Source organism: Euprymna scolopes, chromosome 6, assembly GCF_053919585.1.
Source record: "Euprymna scolopes isolate OS-2025 chromosome 6, ASM5391958v1, whole genome shotgun sequence".
Taxonomy (NCBI): Eukaryota; Metazoa; Mollusca; class Cephalopoda; order Sepiida; family Sepiolidae; genus Euprymna; species Euprymna scolopes.
In genome coordinates, this window is record NC_136487.1 from 92,268,907 (window position 1) to 92,292,398 (window position 23,492).

At 33.1% G+C, this 23,492-nt stretch overlaps 1 protein-coding gene and 1 long non-coding RNA gene across 4 annotated transcripts in view; both read left to right on the plus strand.

The window, feature by feature from the left end:
• The window catches only part of LOC145277791 (uncharacterized), a 16,848-nt gene extending 5,032 nt beyond the window's left edge, over positions 1-11,816 (plus strand). Inside the window, exons 2-3 of one of the 2 annotated variants that reach the window (XR_013868206.1) lie at positions 653-734; positions 11,521-11,816. This is a non-coding gene — a long non-coding RNA (uncharacterized LOC145277791). The remainder of the gene's footprint in view (positions 1-652; positions 735-11,520) is intronic. The other variant, XR_013868207.1, reaches the window with a different exon arrangement.
• A 2,045-nt stretch (positions 11,817-13,861) lies between these two features.
• LOC145277790 (solute carrier family 61 member 1-like) overlaps positions 13,862-23,492 on the plus strand; it is a 125,101-nt gene continuing 115,470 nt past the window's right edge. The window contains exon 1 of one of the 2 annotated variants that reach the window (XM_080129606.1): positions 13,862-14,794. In XM_080129606.1, the coding sequence (XP_079985732.1) occupies positions 14,647-14,794 (148 nt within the window). In that variant the 5' untranslated portion in view covers positions 13,862-14,646. The remainder of the gene's footprint in view (positions 14,795-23,492) is intronic. The other variant, XM_080129605.1, reaches the window with a different exon arrangement.

Here is a 23,492-nt window from a genome sequence, read left to right on the forward strand (position 1 = left end):
AAAAGAAAAAAAAGCGGTCTCGTTTATGAACATAATAAACGCTTCAAAATAAGTGAAACCACTAAGAACTTAACCAGTTAGGTAGAAAACGGACACTTAGAAAATCGATTTTATTAAAAAAAAAAAAAAAAAAACATTAAACAAGTAAAAATATTTTTAAAAAGTATTATGGGGACTATAGTCTATTTTAAAAAACAATATCTCCTTCAAGAACGATCATAAAATGTGTCATTGCGACATTTATTCAATAAGGGACCAGTTTTCCTACCTAGCGAAAGGGGGCGAGTTTTCCGGAGACGAGTTTTCCTGGGACGAGTTTTCCTACGAATTTAGGAAAACTCGTCCCGGAAAAACTCGTCTCCGGAAAACTCGACTCCTTTCGCTAGGTAGGAAAACTGGTCCCTTATTGAATAAATATCGATTGAAAATACATTTTATGATCGTTCTTGAAGGAGATATTGTTTTTTAAAATAGACTATAGCTCCCCCCCTAATATTTTTAAAAGGGTTTGTATTACTGTACACATAGATTCGAAAAGTTGTCAAAAAAACAAATATATAACAAATAAATGTTATCAAAGGCAAGATAAGTTACTTTTCTACCAAATTGGATATATTTTTGTGTTTTTATTCAATGTAACATGTTTATTCAGGTCGAAAAGCATACAGTGTTTACCGTCGTCGTACCGATGTATTGGAAAATTCAAAATGGCGCCCGATACTCTCTTTAATACGGTAAGTTCAGGAAAAGATGTTATAAATAATAAACTCGACAAAATACTGTTAGCGCTCATTATATGGGTGCCCGGAAAACTCGTCCCGGGAAAACTCGTCCTCTTTCGCTAGTTAGGAAAACTGGTCCCTTATTGAATAAATATCTATTGAAAACACATTTTATGACCGTTCTTGAAGGAGATATTGTTTTTTAAAATAGACTATAGCCCTCCCCCCAATAATATTTAAAAAAATATTTTTACTTGTTCACTGTTTTTTTTTTTTTTTTTTTTAAATAAAATCGATTTTCTAAGTGTCCGTTTTCTACCTAACTGGGCTCAGTTCTTAGTGGTTTCACTTCTTTTAAAGCGTTTATTATGTTCATACAAAGTTAATTGCAAATTTTTTTTTGTTCTTATTATAACGATGTTTTTTTTTGAGTCATAAAAACAATAATGAAAAACAAAACCAAAAAATTAAAAAACTGGGAACGATTCGATTTTTCGAATTTAGGAAAACTCGTCTCCGGAAAACTCGTCTCCGGAAAACTCGACCCCGGAAAACTCGTCCCCTTTCGCTAGGTAGGAAAACTGGTCCCGTATTGAATAAATATCGATTGAAAACACATTTTATGATCGTTCTTGAAGGAGATATTGTTTTTTAAAAATAGATTATAGCCCCCCATAATATTTAAAAAAAATATTTTTTCTTGTTTAATGTTTTGCTTTTTGTTTTGTTTTTTTAAATAAAATCGATTTTCTAAGTATCCGTTTTCTACCTAACTGGCTAAGTTCTTAGTGGTTTCACTTATTTTAAAGCGTTTATTATGTTCATAAACGAGACCGCATATTTATTTTAATATTGATATAAAAAAGAATTTACTTATTTACTGTTGTTTAATTTATTTGGAATCGTTTATTCGGTAAAGAAAAAACACACAGAAAACAAACAAAAGTGTTACGTGAGAACGAGAAATAATGTCCGGTATATCACATCTTAAGGGTCTTGATAATCGCTAAAAAATAGAAAATTAAATAAATTACTAAGGGAGATTTGGTTTTAAAAAGAAAATAATAAATTTTAATATTTTTTAAAATATAATTTTGAGAGGGATGGGGGGTAAAAACTATATCTCCCTCCGAAAAACAACCAACAAAAAATGAAATTAAAAAGATTCTTGATAAACGATAGCGGGGTTTTCAAGAAAATTGATTAATAAATTTATTTAGTGATTACTTTTTCTCTTAATGATTGATTTTAGAATTTTGAAGTAAAAATTAAAACTGAGTTAACGAGAGATTATTGGTGCCCGGAAAACTCGTCTCGGGAAAACTCGTCTCCGGAAAACTCGTCTCCGGAAAACTCGTCCCCTTTCGCTAGGTAGGAAAACTGGTCCCTTATTGAATAAATATCGATTGAAAACACATTTTATGATCGTTCTTGAAGGAGATATTGTTTTTTAAACAATACTATAACCCCCCCATAATATTTTTAAAAAATATTTTTACTTGTTTAATGTTTTTTTTTTTTTTTTTTTTTTAAATAAAATCGATTTTCTAAGTGTCCGTTTTCTACCTAACTGGCTAAGTTCTTAATGGTTTCACTTCTTTTAAAGCGTTTATTATGTTCATACAAAGTTAATTACACATTTTTTTTGTTCTTATTTTAACGATGTTTTTTGGAGTCATAAAAACAATAAAAAACAAAACCAAAAAATTAAAAAACAGGGAGCGATTCGATTTTTCGTTACTTTTTTGTTTTGGTTTTTTAATTATGATAGTTTTTTTTTTGTTGTTATGTTTTTGTTTTCTCTCATACCAAATGCACTCATGCGTTATTTAAAATTATAATTTTATCAATTATCAACATTTATTGTCGTCCTGTCAAATTTTGCAAAAATTAACTAATAAATTAAAAACGAAATATTTTTTGGCGCGTTAACTAATTTTTAATTTTTTAAAATTTTTACTTCAAAATTCTAAAATCAATCATTAAGAGAAAAAGTAATCACTAAATAAATTTATTAATCAATTTTATTGAAAACTCCGCTATCGTTTATCAAGAATCTTTTAAATTTCATTTTTTGTTAGTTGTTTTTCGGAGGAAGATATAGTTTTTACCCCCCTCCCCGCTCTCTCTCTAAATCATATTTTTAAAAATATTAAAATTTATTATTTTCTTTTTAAAACCAAATCTCCCTCAGTAATTTCTTTAATTCTCTATTTTTTAGCGATTATCAAGACCCCTAAGATGTGATATACCGGGCATTATTTCTCGTTCTCACGTAACACTCGACATGTTTTTGTGTTTATTTTCTGTGTTTTTTTTTCTTTACCGAATAAACGATTCCAAATAAATTAAACAACATAGTCGGCGAGGTAGAAAAATCGATTTTACCCTTTTATAAAAAACAGTAAATAAGTAAATTCTTTTTATACAAATATAAAAAAAAATGCGGTTTCGTTTAAGAACATAATACACGCTTTAAAATAAGTGAAACCACTAAGAACTTAACCAGTTAGGTAGAAAACGGACACTTAGAAAACCCAATCGGGGTTTGTATTACTGTACACATAGATTCGAAAAAGTTGTCAAAAAACAAATATATAACAAATAAATATTATCAAAGGCAAGATAAGTTACTTTTCTACCAAACTGGATACATCTTTTGTGTTTTTATTCAATGTAACATGTTTATTCAGCTCGAAAAACATGCAGTGTTTACCGATGTATTGGAAAATTCAAAATAGCGCCCGACACTCTCTTTAACATGGTAAGTTTGGGAAAACGGGTTATAAATAATAAACTAGACAAAATACTATTAAAAAACACAAAATATATGTCAACTTATGTCACGGTAACATATATTGGAGCGATTCTCTAACAGTATTTTGTCTAGTTTATTATTTATAACATCTTTTCCTGAACTTACCGTGTTAAAGAGAGAGTCGGGCGCCATCTTGAATTTTCCAATACATCGGTAAACACTGTATGCTTTTCGACCTGAATAAACATGTTACATTGAATAAAAACACGAAAAATATCCAGTTAGGTAGAAAAGTAACTTATATTGCCTTTGATAACATTTATTTGTTATATATTTGTTTTTTGACAACTTTTTCGAATCTATGTGTACAGTAATACAAACCCGAAAATCGATTTTATTTTAAAAAAAACAAAAAAAAAACATTAAACAAGTAAAAATATTTTTAAAAAATATTATGGGGGCTATAGTCTATTTAAAAAAACAATATCTCCTTCAAAAACGATCATAAAATGTGTTTTCAATCGATATTTATTCAATAAGGGACCAGTTTTCCTACCTAGTGAAAGGGGACGAGTTTTCCGGGGTCGAGTTTTCCGGGGTCGAGTTTTCCGGAGACGAGTTTTCCCGAGACGAGTTTTCCCGGGACGAGTTTTCCTAAATTTAGCACATGGCATCTCTCGCGCCAAAAAAATATTTCGCTTTTAATTTATTAGTTAATTTTTGCAAAATTTGACAGGACGACAATAAATGTTGATAATTGATAAAATTATAATTTTAAATAACGCATGAGTGCATTTGGTATGAGAGAAAAAAAAAACATAACAACAACAAAAAAAAAACTATCATAATTAAAAAACCAAAACAAAAAAAAGTAACGAAGAATCGAATCGCTCCCTGTTTTTTAATTTTTTTGTTTTGTTTTTTTTTATTATTATTGTTCTTATGACTCCAAAAAACATCGTTATAATAAGAACAAAAACATTTGGTATTAACTTTTTATGAACATAATAAACGCTTTAACGCTAATAGCCAGTTAGGTAGAAAATGGACGCTAATAGCCAGTTAGGTAGAAAATGGACACTTAGAAAATCAATTTTATTTAAAAAAAAAACAAAAAAAAACATTAAACAAGTAAAAAATGGGGGGCTATACTCTATTTTAAAAAACAATATCTCCTTCAAGAACGATAATAAAATGTGTTTTCAATCGATATTTATTCAATACGGGACGAGTTTTCCTACCTAGCGAAAGGGGACGAGTTTTCCGGAGACGAGTTTTCCCGAGACGGGTTTTCCCGAGACGAGTTTTCCCGGGACGAGTTTTCCCGGGACGAGTTTTCCGAGCACCCAGGAACTCGTCCCCTTTCGTTAGGTAGGAAAACTGGCCCCTTATTGAATAAATATCTATTAAAAACACATTTTATGATCGTTCTTGAAGGAGATATTGCTTTTTAAAATAGACTATAGCCCCCCCCATAATATTTAAAAAAAAAAAATTTTTTACTTGTTTAATGTTTTTTTAGTTTGCTTTTTTTTTTTTTTTAAATAAAATCGATTTTCTAAGTGTCCGTTTTCTACCTACCTGGCTAAGTCTTAGTGGTTTCACTTATTTTAAAGCGTTTATCATGTTCATACAAAGTTGATTACAATTTTTTGGTTCTTATTTTACCGATGTTTTTTGGAGTCATAAAAACAATAAAAAACAAAATCAAAAAATTAAAAAACGGAGCGATTCGATTTTTCGTTACTTTTTTTTGTTGTTTTTTTAATTATGATAGTTTTTTTGTTGTTGTTTTTGTTTTCTCTCATACCAAATGTACTCATGCGTTATTTAAAATTATAATTTTATTAATTATCAACATTTATTGTCGTCCTGTCAAATTTTGCAAAAATTAACTAATAAATTAAAAACGAAATATTGTTTTGGCGCGAGAGATGTCATGTGCTAATAATCTCTCGTTAACTATTTTTTTAAAATTTTTACTTCAAAATTCTAAAATCAATCATTAAGAGAAAAAGTAATCACTAAATAAATTTATTAATCAATTTTATTGAAAACTCCGCTATCGTTTATCAAGAATCTTTTTAATTTCATTTTTTGTTGGTTGTTTTTCGGAGGGAGATATAGTTTTTACCCCCCTCCCCACTCTCTCTCTAAATCATATTTTTAAAAATATTAAAATTTATTATTTTCTTTTTAAAACCAAATCTCCCTCAGTAATTTCTTTAATTTTCTATTTTTTAGTGATTATCAAGACTCCTAACATGTGATATACCGGACATTTCTCGTTCTCACGTAACACTCGACATGTTTTTTGTTTGTTTTCTGTGTTTTTTTCTTTACCGAATAAACGATTCCAAATAAATTAAACAACAAACAACATAGTCGGTGAAGTAGAAAATCGATTTTACCCTTTTATAAACCACAGTAAATAAGTAAATTCTTTTTATGTTAGTATAAAAAAAATGCGGTCTCGTTTATGAACATAATAAACGCTTTAAAATAAGTGAAACCACTAAGAACTTAACCAGTTAGGTAGAAAACGGACACTTAGAAAATCGATTTTATTTTAAAAAAAGCAAAAAAAAAACATTAAACAAGTAAAAATATTTTTCAAAAAAATATTATGGGGGCTATATTCTATTTTAAAAAACAATATCTCCTTCAAGAACGATCATAAAATGTGTTTTCAATCGATATTTATTCAATAAGGGACCAGTTTTCCTATCTAGCGAAAGGGGACGAGTTTTCCAGAGACGAGTTTTCCGGAGACGAGTTTTCCCGGGACGAGTTTTCCGGTCACCAATTTAAATATCTATTTAAAATAGTAAATAGCAAATTTGTAGAGGAAAAATTCTAAAACAAAAATGGTTAAATTTTCAACTGAAAGGCAAAAGTTAAGGGAAAATTCAAACGAAAACAAATCTTAAGAATTTGTATTTTGAAAACGACGAATTCAAGATGACGTTCTAATGAAGAATAAGGAGGATGCCATTCAAAAAAGTGCGGGAAAATATGACGTAGTGCTAGTCAATGCAAAATGAAAATGGTGAAGGTCAGCTTACAAAAATAAAGCATTCAAATGAAACATACAAAATGCAAATAAAGCAACCAATAACTGGATCAAATTAAATGGGTCTTGATCAAATTTAAAATTTTTAGAAACAGAAAAAAAAACGAACTATTTCCTTAGGGGAGGGATACCACTTATGTGTGTGACGTCACGCACACAAGTTCAGTAGTGGGAGATTTAAAAGTTCCCTCGTGGTCGGTAACAAGGAGGAAAGAATTCTAACGAAAGGCTAAATGTCCTGTGTAGTTTTTAGATACACAAAACTTAGAATTATATGTAAATGTATTATGCCGCCTGTAAACGCACAACACAGGAAATAATAAAAGCAAATTGTAGGGGAATTTAATAGAAATTATGTAGTTTGTAAACACATAAGACGTGAAATAATATAAGCAAAATGACAGAATTTAATAGAAATGTCTTATGCAGTTTGTAAACGCATAAGACAGGCAAAATATAAGCAAAATGAGAGAATTTCAGGGGCGTCACCAAAATCCGCTTTTTAAGGTACCAAATTAAAGGGGGGAAAAAAAGGAAAAAAATAAACAAGCAAAGAGAAATGAGCAAAAAAAACAAAAATACAGACCCGAAATGAATTTAAAATGATCCGAATTTATTTAAAGAAAATAGTTATGGTTGCTTATATTTTCCTAAGCTAAGGTTTTAAAAACCTGTAAGTAACATGAAATAAAAATGCAAAACAAATACAAAACACAAATCTCACTTGACAGAAAGGCTGAAATAAAAACACCATAAAAAAATGAAAAATATTCCTTTTTTAGTCTTTCAACAAAAAGTTCTTTTCTCTTTTTTTTTTCCTGAAAAGAAAAACATGCAAGTTGCCAGGTTCTTTCAAAGTTTTCTTTTTCTCTCCTCTTCTCTTTCTCTTTTTTTTTTTAAAACAAACAAAACCATCAAAGGGTTTAAAGGTATAGCTCTCTGAAAAAGGGGGGGTATCTTTTCTTCAGATTCTCCAGAAATAATTTTTCCTTTCTCTGAAAGGATAGGATTCTTTTTCTTTCTTTCCTTTTGTTTTTCCCTCTCTCTGAAAGGGTTGAGGTTTCTTTTTCTTCTCCAAAATAATTTTCCTTTTCTCTGAAAAGTGCAGTCTTGCTATTTCTTCTAAGTGACAGGCTCTGTCACGCTCCTTACGTTGGTCTCCTTTCTCTGAAAGGGGTTACCGTCTTCAATAAATGGTGTTTTGAAACACCAATTTCAACCTCTCAAAGGCCTTCCACCCTTAAGGACAGTTGAGTATTTTACGTCGATGGGCCCGACGGAATTCCAAAAAACAGGACTTCACTGTCCGATGTCTTCTTTGGAACTGATTAGAAAGGGGTCTCACAAAGTTGATTGGAATTATCCAGCCAATCAGCGTTAAGCAATGCTGATGGCTACCCCCCAAAAAGGGAAAGGCATTAGCAGAGAGAGGGGAGAGAAAAATGTCGAGGACTTAAATGAAAATGACATAAAAGGGAGAGAAAGAGAAAGAATTATAGTGAGTGAGTAAGAGAGAGAGAGAAAGAGAGAGAGTGTGTGTGTGTGAGTGAGTGACAGAGACGCACCCACCTTCACCTGCTAAAAGGTCCTTCAGTTCACTGACTGCTAGATGTGGTCAAGATGAGGAGAGGGGAGGGGTTAAGTGAATTTTACAAGTTAGTTAAAATGCTGATACCCCCCACACACACACCTTTTCCCTTTGCACTGTTAATGGCGAGGTCCTTAAAAAAATAAAATTCTGACAGTGGCACACCACTAGTCATATTTACCATGTCAGAACAAGTTCCATTGACTGTTTTCGGTGTGTGTACTGTAGAGTATAATCCTGGATTCCAAAGGTACTCAATTGTGTGAGGAGTTGCTGATGAGGGACAGTGTCAAAGGCTCTAGTGTAATCCAGAAAGATGACATAAACTGGTAGATTATGACTCAGAGCCTCTGTCCAGATTTCCAGAGTTTCAATGAGGTATGTGATGGTTGACTTGCCAGAAGTAAATCTATGCTGTTGTTCACAAAGTAAGTTCTTTTTCTTGAGGTGGTTAGTAATGTCCTCGAATATTAGCCGCTCCAAGATCTTGCAAACAACTGATGTGAGGGAGACTGGTCTGTAATTGGTCGGGTTGGACTTGTCGCCTTTCTTAAAAATAGGGGGTTATAATGGCAGACTTCCATTAGTCAGGCTGGTATTGAACAGGATACAGAGAGGAGTACCAAGGATGTGAGCCAATTCTTTGAGGATCCATAGGTGTGTATGGTCTAGCCCTAGAGACTTGTCAGTCCTGATGGATTGTAGAACTTCCAGAACCTTTGCTTCAGTTATGATGACCTTAATTTCTGAAACCATATACTTAGGAGTCAATGATGGAAAGGAAGATGATACATCTTCATTTCCTCTCATGAAGACACTGTAGTATCGTTTATTCAGCACATTAGCATTATCTTTATCATCACAGGCAAAGGGTCCTTCACCGTTACACAGATCTGGGATACCACGCTTGGTTATTCTTCTGCTATTTACATAGTTCCAGAAAGCTTTATTATTAGAACATGTCTCTCTGTCTTTCCTAGTTTTTCTAGTTGTGTGTAAAACCTTGTTCATGGATATGATGTACCTCTGGTAGTCATGACCGTCTCTTGTATTGAGATAGCAGATCCAGGAGTGGTACTTTTTCTTGACTTTATGAAGATCAGCACTGTTCATCCACAGGGGTTTTCTCTTGACAGGGCATGGGTTCACAATCTTTGTAGGTATGAATTTTTTCACAGCTTCCATAACAGATGATTCCAAAAAGTTAGCAATTCCTTGAGTACTTTTGTATATTGGTATGTCATTCCAATTCAACTCCAGCATAGTTTCCATGGCAATGTAATCCACCTTGTCATAGATGTAGCAGGTCTTGCTGGAGGGAATATACCGATAGCCAAATGAGAACTTGAATGAGATGCCCACATGATCGCTTGCTCCAAGAGGATCAAGTGTCGTTAACTGATCAATCATCTCATACTCATTGCTAAATATAAGATCGTCACTTGTGAAGTTTTGGTTTCCTCTGAACCTCGTGGGTTCAGTTATATGCTGCAGGAAGTAAGTGTCCCTGATACATTCAACAAACCTAGAAGATGGACTGCTGGTATTGACATTCTTGGGGAGCTCAGGCATGGAAGTCCAGTTGATAGTGGGATGATTAAAATCACCTGCTAGAAGTTTGTGTGTACAGTTCATGGAAGATGCCCAAGAAAGTAATCTGTGTAGGTCTTCATCCTATGGGATAACCACTGCTGGGTTGTCACTCCTTTAGCGACTACCAACTAACAACTCTGCATTATCTCACTGAGTGAGAATTTTACATAGATGCAGGTGCCCTGGGTATTGATTGCAAACAGGTCACTGGTGAAAAGATCGTAACCAGCAATGCTCATTGTAGCCATGTCTGGTATATGCCCTATCTTGGGTTTGATTTCCATAAGGATCATAATGCCATAGTCATTAGCGTGAGTAAAAATAGTTAGATCATTGTACTTGCTTATCAGAGAGTTGTCTACACTGGTATAGTATAACAATAGGTTTCTTATGGTGCCTGCAGTCCAAGCTTGTGGCCTTGGAGGTTTGCACTTTGTGTTTGCACTAGTGTGGAATCTGGATTGTGTGCCTGCTCTATGATCTTGCCCCGTTTGATGATCCAATTTTTGATGGGGTCTTCTTTCCAGACTTTCAGGAGCTGAGCCTGCAAGGTTTTTGAAGAAATCTGTTGTTACTTAGTCAGGTCAAATCTCATGTAGACTCTACTGTGGATTTCGTTGGTGCTGTTATGTAATTCCTTGGTCCTGGCTAATACTTGTTTCTTTTCACCAAGAGAATCCAGCTCCTTTTAGTATACTATTTCCTCTGTTGAGAGGTGGGTACCCTTGTTTACCTTCACTGTCAATTTTAATTGCTTCTTGATCATTTCTTGGACAGCTTGGGTCTCCTCCTCAGGTCTGTCGGATTCCGAAAAGTTAAAAATAATCAGGTTCAGCTCCCTTTGTTCTATATCTTCAAGCTCCTTCAGTTCCTCCCTAAGCCACTTTGTGTCTGAGGTTAGTAGATGGGTGTGTGATTTAGTCAGTTCGGATATCCTTTCCTCTATGTTCTTAATAGTAGCAGATAATTCTGCATTGGCATCGATCAGTCTTTGCTCTATGGCTGTTATGTCTTGAATACTGGTGGGATTCTGGGTACAATAATATGAGTCTGTTGTTTCTCTATCCGAGCTAGTCTATCATCCAAACTGCTTTTTAGACTACCCAAGTTCCAGTCAATCAATTTCATGCCAGCTTGTAGCTTGGATAGAGTTGTTCTGGTCGCCATATTGGCTGAGATTAGAGACTCCAAAGTTGCTTTTGTCTCAGTGTCAGTTGTGACCCAAGAATACAATGTTTTCCGCATTTCTAGCTGGTCTCTCTGTATGCAGTTTTTTTTACCCCCCCCCCCCGCATGCAGGAGGTGTAATACCATGAAACATTACCAGGATCACCAGAGATGGCTTCATACAGTTCGGGTGATATTTTTTGGCACTTAGCATGAAACCAAAGCAAGCATACCTCACACTCTACAGCATTATCATTATTACACACCTTCTTGCCACAAAAACCACATTTACACTGAACATTGGAAGCTGGGCCAGAGTTATTGGAAGGAGTAGTGCTATGTGCAGTAGCTATGGCCAGGATTGAAGCATTGTTAGATGCACTAATTGGGCAAACAGCTGTTGAGTTAGCTGTATCAGCAATGAGAGCATTGCTAGTGAGAAGATCTAAGGCCATATTGTTGTTTATTTCTTAATATGAACAATTTAATGTCTATTCGCCAATCTGTTTTGTATCTTGTTTTCCTTGTATGTGCTTATTGTTAATTTTATTGGCAGAAAAATTAAAAAGCACAGCTTACTTGGTTAATCTTGAAAATTAAAATTTATATTTTTATGTAGGTTTATGGTTTTATGCAAAAAGACATGTGAGGAGACTGTTAGGTACAACAGAAGAAATGTTCTGTTTGCATCTGAAGGAGTTTTTGTGGCAAAGAAGAGCAACTGGACAAATGTTCTCAAGAATAGTGAATTGTGTCAGAGAGCAATATTGTTTTATTTAAATTAGAAAACATCATTACAATAGCATCGCATTTTACATTTTTTTTATTAATGCTATAAAAATTTGTTACATTAAATAAATTATTTTGTTTTGTTTAATAAAAATGATAATTCCTCTGCAATTAGTGTTGCATTTTCTTTCTTTCCTTGCTATTAATGTTTTTGTCATGTTAAAGCTTTGTTACATTAAATAAAGTAGTTTATGAACAAATCATTTTTCTTACAATTAATCAGAAGTGACTTTTCCAGGGCAGTTTTGTAACACTGTAACGGGATGAAGACCGAAGTGTTCACTAGTACATAAGTGTAGTCCTAGGTGGTTCCAATTACAGAACACCTAAGAAAGTTCAACAGCACGGTCTTGATTTCTTATTTAATGGTGGGGTTGATGCGTGATTCCTGTTATTCTTTGCTTCATCAGTGGTCCGTCGAGAAAAAGCAAAAAAAAAAAAAAAAAAAGAAAGAAAATGAATTAATGAAAAATATTGGAAAAAAAAATGAACAGCTCAAGTCTTCAGGGAAATATGAGTGCGCGGGCTGCAGTTTAGACTGGCGTTAGGTTTGCTGTCCTTTTTTCCTGCCTGCTGTCTCCTAAAAGAAATCAACTCGTTTGTTATTTAAGTCACGAATTTTGTAGGCAACAAATACAATAACTCTAGTCGTAAGTCCTTGTTTTTATAAAGATTAATTATTAAATAAATTCTCGATTACAATATTTATTTTACAGATATGAAAAATATATATGCAATTTCCCTTTTTTTACGTGAACAGTTCGCTCAGAAAAAAAAAAATTGTGACGAGTGATTGTCTTTGTTTTCTCGCTTCTCCTTCCTCTCCCTCTCTTTCAGTCAGTGAATGAGGAGTGTAGCATGGATGGAGGGGCAGTTAGACTCAACGCATTCAAATTTCAACTTTCGACTGACAAAAGTCTGCTCTGTATGCCTTCTTATAGTAAGGTAATGGATGGGTTTGGATGAGGTCTGGGTTTGCATTCAGACAATCTATCTTTATACCATCAAAATCGAATTTACCCTGATTGGTTAAATTGGTAAAATCACCTGTCCATATGTATTAAATTTCTATCATAAGTTTCTCACACAGGCAAACTCTGAAACCATTACATTGAGTTTATACCTGAGACAAAACAATCGTACATGCTACCCTACGGCATGCAATGGTTTCCTTCACAAAACAATATTGTTATTAAATATTATTATCAATCTCCTAATTCAGCTGAAGTTATTTTTCCTTCTTTTGATTTGCATCACCAACCAACAAATTGAATCAGCAAAACAACCAGGGTTGTCCAGAACTGTTCACGTAATAAAGAAATTTAATTCAGCACTAATTTAAGTGTTACTGATGTAATTTTTTACCATCACAAGTGGTTGGGTCACAACATTAAATAAAGTAGTTGAAAAACAAATTTTTTTTTTCAGAAGTAATTTTTCCAGTGCATTTTTTGTAATTAATCAGAGGTGACTTTTCCGGGGCATTTTTTTAATGTTAAAACTTTGTTACATTAAATAAAGTAGTTGAAAAACAATTTTTTCTTACAATTAGTCAGAAGGGACTTTTCCAGGGCATTTTTATAATTAATCAAAAGTGACTTTTCAATGACAAATTTTCATCATCGAGCTAAAATATCAGCTTTTGTTGTTGTTAATGTGTTTGTAATGTTACAGTTTTGCGTTGGTTTTAGCGTCCCAATTTTTCGTATGAAAAAAATGAATGGATCTCTTAATAAAATTGAGTTATCTCTCTCAGACCAGTGACGAATTATCCAAAAGCATAATTTTTGGATATATTACTACTTTCGACATGACAATTAAGTAAGTACTGTTGCTTTTGCTTTAAACCACATATTTTTTAAAAATTCGATCTGTCCGACACTATCTTAACAAGCACACACACACAAAAAAAAAAAAAAAATTAAATACAAAAGAAAAAGAAATCTGCTTTTTTTTCTTTTTTTGTGAACTGATTTCAAATCAGTGGTTTGACTTGTCAAACTAATCGATAAAATATTACAGCCTTTTGGGGAGCAAACCGCTTCAAATACCCTACAATTTCAAACAAAAAATCGATTTTAATTACCATTGAGCGTGTTGGAAAAGAAAGAAGAAAAAAAAAGAAAGGGCCTTCGTATGAGTATTTACATCACACACGAGGGCAGGGAACCATTTTTGTAAATATTATCTAACTATCAACTGCAGGAGAAGCAACAGTGATCGGTATCCAACTATTATTTTATTATGCATCCTATAAAGTGATCTAGAAACTATGATATGATATTTTTTAATGAATCCTGTCTAAAAATCACGAATAGTTAACAAACAAACAAACACCACTTTCGTAATTTTATTACAAATTCTGAAATGTTTACCCCCCCTCCCTTTAGACGCTATGAATGCTGGCGAGGCAGTGCACCAATTGCCAACCAACAACACTGAATACATTTATAGCAACGACTTGTCCAATCATGTTTATTGTCAACAGTTGATAAAAACAAATGGTTTTCGATCACATTGGATCTAACACTATAAACATACGGTTATTGAGCAATTCTTTATTTTTAACTTTAATTTAACGTAATTTAAAATGAACTGTAATTATTAATTATAATCGAAAAAAGAAAAGAATTAGATGATCTTAATTTCAAAGAAAAATCTATTTCTTAACTTTATTAGTAAAAAGCTTTCAATGCAACTTTTTAAGCTTTACAAATTTAACAATAATTGCATTAACAATATTTTTATGATTTTAAATTAAAAAGTGTTAAATTTTTTCGCTATTTTGACTAAAAAGAATGAATAATATGGTTACATTTTTAAGCGAATTTTCTTAAACGCATTTGTATCAACTTTCTAGGCGTTATAACAAGATTCACAAAAAAATAAAAAAAAAAAAATACAACGATTGAATTCTAAATACAGCGACAAAAAAAAAAAATAAATAAAAAAGACCATGTTTTTCGTGGTGAGCTTTTGGTTCCTGGTGGTCGTCTGTGGAGCATTTTACCTTTACACTCGAAGTGCCGTCCATGTAGCCATTAAAGACACTTCCTTCTACACATTTCAAAGAACTTATATCATTGTTTACCTGCTAGCTATGGGTGAGTAAACTTATTTTTCACGGTTGTTCAAAAACAATATTGTGTGTGTGTACACTCTCTGCCCGGTCCGCGATAGAATGTAATACCTGGGGAAGTCATCCTCCCAGGCATCATCTCCCATTTAGAATGGGACATTATTAACTGTCGCTTAAGGCTCCCTCATCTGCGAGGAAGAGCCGCTAACACAATAAAGATATTTTTTTCTTTCCAATTTAGAGTGTCTACTTTTTAGAGGGAGCTTGGACACCCCTTCCCTGTACACTAAAAGCCAACCATATGTCTAACTTTGCCCTCGTGGGGAGGCAAGTAATATTTTCTTGTGTATTCACATGTATCCATTTTATGATTTTTATGGATTTTCATTTCAGTTTCGGAAGCCATGATATAATCATCTGGACCATAAATAAACAATAACTAGGTGTTCAATTGTACTATACAAACTATTGAAATAGCCTCGGTATTCGTTCAAATGTTTGAAATCAATTTTTGAAATCGCGGGTTATCGCTACTACTGTAAATTAACACTCTCTGTTACTCCCTACACTCACAAAATATGAGATTCTACATTTTTAGGCGATTGCATGTTTCTAGCAGAAAGAAAGAAAAAATAGGGTGTGGATAAGTGCAGCAAATTAATTTAACCTAAAACGATCTAACTGACTTAAGGTCCCTAAAAATGTAACAGTTGCTAGCTGGGTATCTATATCAGTCTGAATGTTTCTGATTGCGATTTATGGAACAAGCCGGTGACTGCAAAACTTTTTGGTTATAAAAAAAAAATAAATAGCCCCTGGGGCAGTGGTGGGTGGGATTCAAATTTTTTAAGAACAGATTCTAAGAAAACAGATCGTGTAATATTATATAAACTGTTAGGGTTTGTATTACTGTACACATAGATTCGAAAAAGTTGTCAAAAAAACAAATGTATAACAAATAAATGTTATCAAAGGCAAGATAAGTTACTTTTCTACCAAACTGGATATATCTTTTGTGTTTTTATTCAATGTAACATGTTTATTCAGCTCGAAAAACATGCAGTGTTTACCGATGTATTGGAAAATTCAAAATGGCGCCCGACTCTTTCTTTAACATGGTAAGTTCAGGAAAAGGTGTTATAAATAATAAATTAGACAAAATACTATTAAAAAAACACCGAATATATGCCAACCTATGTCACTGTAAACAATAACATATATTGAGCGAATTTCTAACAGTATTTTGTCTAGTTTATTATTTATAACACCTTTTCTCAAACTTACCGTGTTAAAGAGAGAGTCGGGCGCCATTTTGAATTTTCCAATACATCGGTAAACACTGCATGTTTTTCGAGCTGAATAAACATGTTGCATTGAATAAAAACATAAAAAATATATCCAGTTTGGTAGAAAAGTAACTTATCTTGCCTTTGATAACATTTATTTGTTATATATTTGTTTTTTGACAACTTTTTCGAATCTATATGTACAGTAATACAAACCCCTTACGGGCAAAGAGTTATTTTTTAGGGTATTTACCCCCAATCTCTCCATGTTAAGAACGGCTTCCAGAATAAACCATGGCCAGCGAGATATAGAAGGCCTGTTAACTGAAAAATGCCTCCAGGCAATGTAGGTAAGATTTGTCGAACTGTTACTGTCGATACTATATGACGGCATTTTAAAAAAGAACATTAAAATATGCTAAAAGAAAAGAAAGGAACCCAATTCGATTAATAATGAAACTGAACTTTATCTATATATCTATAAAAGTGAAAGTGTCTATCTGTCTGTGTACATTTCCCTATACAATAACTCTGTCAATTTTCAGTCTACAGGCTCGAAATTTGATATAAAGGGTATGGAGATTTGAGAAAATCTTTGTCATCGATTTTCGGCCAGAAATTTGGCTGTTAAGGGGTCAAAGTTCAACGATTTGACCTTTCAGAACTCTACCAAACTCCTCCGCCAATTTTGGGTCTAAACACTTGAAATTTTAGATATAGGTTTCTTGGACATGGATCTAACTTAATAACTTGATTTGACTCCAAAACAATAAATGTTAAGGGGTCATAATAAGGGTCAAAGTTAAACAATATTTGACTGCTTCGGTTTCTACCAAATTACTCAGACAATTTCTGGTCTAAACATTTGAAATTTGACATAAAGGGTATTCAGAGATAGGGTAAGATTTTTAATCGGTTTGGGTCGAAAATTTGAGTTACCAATATATAAATGTATGTATGTATGTATGTTTGCATGTCTGTCTAAAACTTTCGACAGAGGCGACAGATTTTTACAAGATCAGTATCGTTTTTAAGTTCGACCTTTCAGACGAAAAATATCGAAAAATTGACTAAAAACATTAATATCTTCACTTTCAACTGGGCACTTTTCTACAGGGGGAGTTCGCTTTTTTCGCCAGTCATCCTCTCCTTTCGATTGTCTAGTCTAATTTCAAAGACGTCACATTTTTTCCCCATTCTGTTCCTCCTTTGCGGTACGGGTTCGAGCTTGCCTTCGTACTATTAATTTTTTTTTTGCTCAACATACACCTCCAAATACCTGGGCAACACCGGGCACCAATGCTAGTTCAACATAAAATATAAATATTATCTATATAAAATTACTTCATTTTAAAGCAATATGCAATCTGATAAAACTGAATGATGAATTTAGGGAACAAACAATTAAAGAAACATAAAACACAAACAATTCTTGGCCTTCGGGACAAGATCAAAGTGTAATAGTATCTGTTCTGATGCTACAATTCACCTTTTCTGTCCTCGGCCGGTGAAGGAGAAATCCTTTATGACCGAGACAATTTTTATTTTTGTTCCCATCCAGAATGCCCCTTATTGGGAAGCTGGAATTATCCCACAAGATTATGTTGAAATATTTAAATAACTATTACTTTTAATACACTCAGATTGTTCATGAACCCACCCGTATGCCCGATACTACCGGTCAGTATGCAAGCCTTCTAAACCTTTTTCTCACAACTTCCCCTGAGCTATGTTCATGTTCCGTTCTATCTACCCTGGGATCCTCTGACCACTCCGTTGTATCAGTTAAGATAAAAATGAAATGTAATAAGTCTTCAGACGTACCTCTCCACTGTACGGTATATCGATACTCTATGGCTGACTGGGATAGCTTCCATAGATTCATATCTGATCTATCTCTGTATTCCATGTTTTAAAAGGATGTGTCCGAATGGTTAATTGTAGGCATAGATTGATTCATTCGATCCAAAAAATTCCAACAAAAACCTAACAGCCAGCCATGGTTCTCAGAATGTGCTGCTGCCATCGCGCACAGAAATCCCTTTTTTCCATAGCTACCAATGTAATAGATGTACTGAGACTAAAGCTGCTTTCAGGACTGCCAGCAACCACTGTAAAAGAGTAACAAAAAATGAGAGAGAGCTATATGCTCAGTCCGTTAAATCCAAAGTAGCTGAGCAGCAGCTTGGTTCCCACTAGTTTTGGCAAATAGCAAACAGGATTTTGAACAGAAGCGTGTGTTCTATCCTAACCATCATCAATGGACCTGAGGTCATCTCGTCAGCATCAGACAAGGCTAAACTATTTGCCAAGAACTTTGCAGCTAATTCTACCCTCTGCGACGAAGGCCATCAACTCCCCGCATTTCCTCCTATAATAGACAACATACAAATATCTGTACGTGAGGTTGCCAAGCTAATCAAGAACCTTGATTCCAGTAAAGCAACTGGCCCAGACGGCATTCCAATTATAGTGTTGAAAAAGCTTTGACCAGAACTTGCCCCATACTTACAAAACTGTTTAAACGTTGCCTTAAGGAGAAGTGCTTTCCAACACCCTGGAAAACCTCATCCGTATGTCCTGTATTTAAGAATTCAGATAATAAGTCATCTCCCTCTCAGTACCTGTGTGTCATGAGTAAGTTGCTAGAATCCATATTAAATAAAGAAGTAGTCAACCACCTCAGCAGAAATAACCTCCTTAGTGACACTCAATATGATTTCCATTCTGCCAGATCTACAGCAGATGTGCTAACGGTTATATCTCATAGGATTAGTGAATCTCTCAACAAAAGCTTGATATATCAAATGCCTTTGATAAGGTATGGCATAAGGGCCTACTTCACAAGATCTTCAGCTAATGTATAACTGGAAATGTTTTCTCAATTATTCAATCATTTCTCTCTGATAGGCTCATAAGAGTAGTAGTTGATGGGCAGAAATCAGAGGCCCACAGTATTAAAGCTGGAGTCCCTCAGGGGTCCATCCTGGGCACAACTCTCTTCCTGATCTCCATCAATGATCTCCCAAAACACATACTTAAATCATTCGTTGACATTTATGCTGATGACACAAACATCTATGGCAACACATCAAAGGCTGTAAATGACAAAGCTCTCTCTGATTCTCTCTCCTCTGATCTTGAGCATGTGGTACAGTGAGGGCAGAGGTGGCTGGTTACTTTTAATGCATCTAAAACCAAGCTCCTACCTTTACATCATCAACGCTCTGATCCCCATCTGGCATCAATTGAAATGGATGGCTTTCGTCTTGGGGAGGCTTCATGTTTTGACAAGCTTCTGGGTTTGACCTTTACTCCTGATCTGAAATGGAACACGTACATCAACTCTGTCGTCCAGGTCACTTGGAAAATGGTAGGATCCTTCTACCGCTCCAGAAGATATCTCACTACTGATGCAATTCTCTATCTGAATAAAAACCAAGTATGTCCAAGGATGGAGTACTGCTGCCACATCGGGGCTAGAGCTGCTAAAACCAGCCTATCCTGCCTTGACAGAGTACAAAATAGACTTTGTGGCTTAGTGGGGGATGCCCTTCTCTCTTCCCTGCAACCTCTCTCTTACAGAAGAGACGTTGCGAGCCTGTCTTTGTTTTATCATTACTTCCATGGCAAGTGCTCGTGTGAACCCCAATCTCTGGTCTCCCCTCGCCAATCTTTCGCGAAAAACACCCGTCTAGCTGAAACCACTGTCAGTAATTTTCCCTACTCTTTATCTGTGCCTAAATCAAAACGTAGATTCCACGAACAAAGCTTCTTTCTTAGAATTGCACGCCTTTGGAATTCTCTTCCGTTTGTCTGTTTTCCACTTGACTACAACTTAGATGTTTTCAAGTCCAACATAAACAAATTCCTGATGAATCGCCCCCCTAAGTAAGACACTTTATCAAATCTCCAATACTATTACTATAATACTATCCCATTGTTTACATCCCTGTGTGGCTTCCAGGCCTTAATAAGTGGTGGCCTCCATGTAAAAAAAAAAAAAAAATACAGAAATTACATTTAAAGTTTTGCTTTTCTGTTCTTCTATGTTCATTTTTTCCCATGTTTTTCATTAAAATGTGTAGTATATTTTCATCAGTTATATGGTTAGGAATCCTATACTCCGCTATAGTCTTCATTTTCATATCAGTGCAGAATACATGAACATGGAAATGAAGTTCAGTGAACTTCATACCGTATTTATTTTTAGTTCATATCAAAACTTTAATTAAAACTGATTAGTTAATGAATTTTTAAGATGAATTTGTGTTCGTTATGTATCAATAAAGATAGAATTTCCTATTTGTCATGTAAATTATTTACAGTTACAATGTTTTAAAACAAACAAACTTTAAGTTTTAAATATATTTCAAAGAAATAAATTACACTCAGTGAATTTATTGTTCATTTTGGTTAACTAAAAAAAGAAACTGTTGTGAAAAATATTTCTAACTTTAAAATATTTGAAAATACTCAATGAAAAGTTTTATTTATTATTAAAAGAATGGACTGAAAAATATTATATAAAAATTGTTTGTTTTGCAGTTTAAAAAAAAAATAATAAAATGAAATATTCGATTTTTTTTGATAGACATACAAAAACAGGTTCACTTACTGTTAAAATTTGCTAGATTAAAATCGTCCAAATGAATATGCAATTATATAATTATACAAATGAAGAATTGTTCTCTCTCTTTAGAAAAAAAAATATGTTTAAATTACCACAAAGGGCAATGAAAAATATTTTTTATGACTAGTAGCATTTAAGGGGCAATGAAAAATATTTTTTTTATGGCTAGTAGCATGTAAGGGGCTACAAAAATATTTTTTATGGCTAGTAGCATGTAAGGGGCAACAAAAAATATTTTTTATGGCTAGTAGCATGTAAGGGGCAACAAAAAATATTTTTTATGGCTAGTAGCATGTAAGGGGCAACAAAAAATATTTTTTATGGCTAGTAGCATGTAAGGGGCAACAAAAAATATTTTTTATAGCTAGTAGCATGTAAGGGGCAACAAAAAATATTTTTTATGGCTAGTAGCATGTAAGGGGCAACAAAAAATATTTTTTATGGCTAGTAGCATGTAAGGGGCAACAAAAAATATTTTTTATGGCTAGTAGCATGTAAGGGGCAACAAAAAATATTTTTTATGGCTAGTAGCATGTAAGGGGCAACAAAAAATATTTTTTATAGCTAGTAGCATGTAAGGGGCAACAAAAAATATTTTTTATGGCTAGTAGCATGTAAGGGGCAACAAAAAATATTTTTTATGGCTAGTAGCATGTAAGGGGCAACAAAAAATATTTTTTATGGCTATTAAGGCACCATATATCTACATGATGATCTGGTAATGACGCCATGCTGTCATGTTCATTGACCTGTACTTACCCTCGGTGGCCTCGAATAAACACCCCCAACCAAGGCCATAGCAAGGGTGGAGCAGAGGGGAGAGGCGGTCTCCCTGGGCGCATTTTGAGAGGGTAAAAAAAATAAATAAAAATAAATGAAAGCTAACAAAAAATCTGAAATTTTATGCCTTAAAGGTTGTAAAACATTGGGACTTTTAGTGATATAGGAATCAGAAAAATGTGTCCCTATTTTATGAGCGGCACACGCCAGGGGCGGCATTTTGAGAGGTTAAAAATAGAAAATAGAAAAAATGAATAAAAGCTAACAAAAAATTTGAAATTTATACCAAAAAGTTTGTAAAACATCGGAACTTTTACAGGTATCGGAATCGGAAAAATGTGTCCCTAATTTACGATTCAAAAACCAAGTGTTTTAAATTTTGAATTTAATTTTTCATTATTGGTACTAATGATAAATATTTATTGTTTTTAAATTATCACTAAAAATGATAATAACATCAAAACACAATGTAAATTTATTTTATTCGTACAACAAAGTTTTTAAAAAGTTGCATAAATTTTCTAGGTAACCTTTCAAAAAAAGCAGTTGATTTACATGTTCCAAAAAATGTTGAAAAATTAAACAAAACATTTTTATCAAGAAAAATACTTTCAAACATCACTAATAATTTAATGATACAATGGAAAATTGGCAAAGAAAATGATGTAATTTGGGAATTGTAGAAACATTAAGCAAGTATGGAATAAAAATCGACTGTAAACAGATTTTATGATTGTCATATCAAGGGATATAATTTTAAATGGGAAGTAAACGCTACACCTCAAATACTATTTAAGTGGCTTTCTATTCAATAGTTTAAATACTGCTGAATTTCTGTCAAGTTTCGAACAATCACGGAGTAATTGATTTTTTTTCAAACTATTAACAAAATTTTATAATCACTGACGTATTTATAATTAAACCAAAATTTATTCTGATGAATTAATTCTGGTAATAGGATTTTAATTTTTACTTTTTTTTATTAATATAATAATTGTAAAATATAATACAAGAAAACTTTCCTTAGAATGCATACCTAACTAAGAAAAATCGACTTATTTGCTTTCAAACAAGAGTAAATATTTAAAAATATGTATATTTCTGTGAGAGGCACTTGAATCCTATTTAAAACTATATCGTCTTTAAGAATAGTCTTAAACTCTATCTTCAATTGACATTTATTCCGTAGATGCTTAATTTTCATACCTTGCCAAAATTAGTTCCCCGGTGTCTAATTTTCCTAAATTTAATTAAATTAAAATAAAAATATAAAAAGTGATTTTTAATATTTTTGATTCATTTAAGATTTTATTTGTTTTTGCTTTAATTAGCTGGTGGGTTTGTCTGGTGTCCTTTTGTCCGATCCCCTAGGTGTGTGTGCATGTATATATATATATATATATATATATATATAATGTACTAGTGATGGGACGATTCCAAATTTTTTCGCGATTTCGATTCAATTATCGATTCTGTCTTAAATTCCCGATTCCGATTCTTTTTAAATTTCTAAATATTTAATTAGTGATTTCTTTTTGTGTTTTTTTTTTTTCGAATTACCCTAAAACCTTCTGCATATATTTTTGCAAACAAAAAATGCACTTAGTGTGTGTGTAGGAAGGACATATATTAAATATACGGGGAGGTCTAAATATTTTTCTCAAATGTTTTCCTTTTAATTGATTGAAAATAATGAAACAACTAAAGATGCATTTCTTTTTTAAAACAAAGCCGATTTGCATTTGTCATTAGTTGGCAAAATGCTATTTGAATATTTCATAAACAATTGAAAATAATTAACGAATGTTATGCAAAATAAAATGGTATAGGAACAGAATAGTTAACAAAGTCCTGTCTCCATTTTAAACATGAGTTTCTAAATAACATAGTTACTACATAGAAAACAATTCTTAACTTAAGAACGGATGTGAATGTATTCTTAACTATTCTATACGTTCTCTCTACCAAAGAATGTTAAAATGTTTACCCTAATAATAAATATTTGCCCGGTTATTACTACTGAC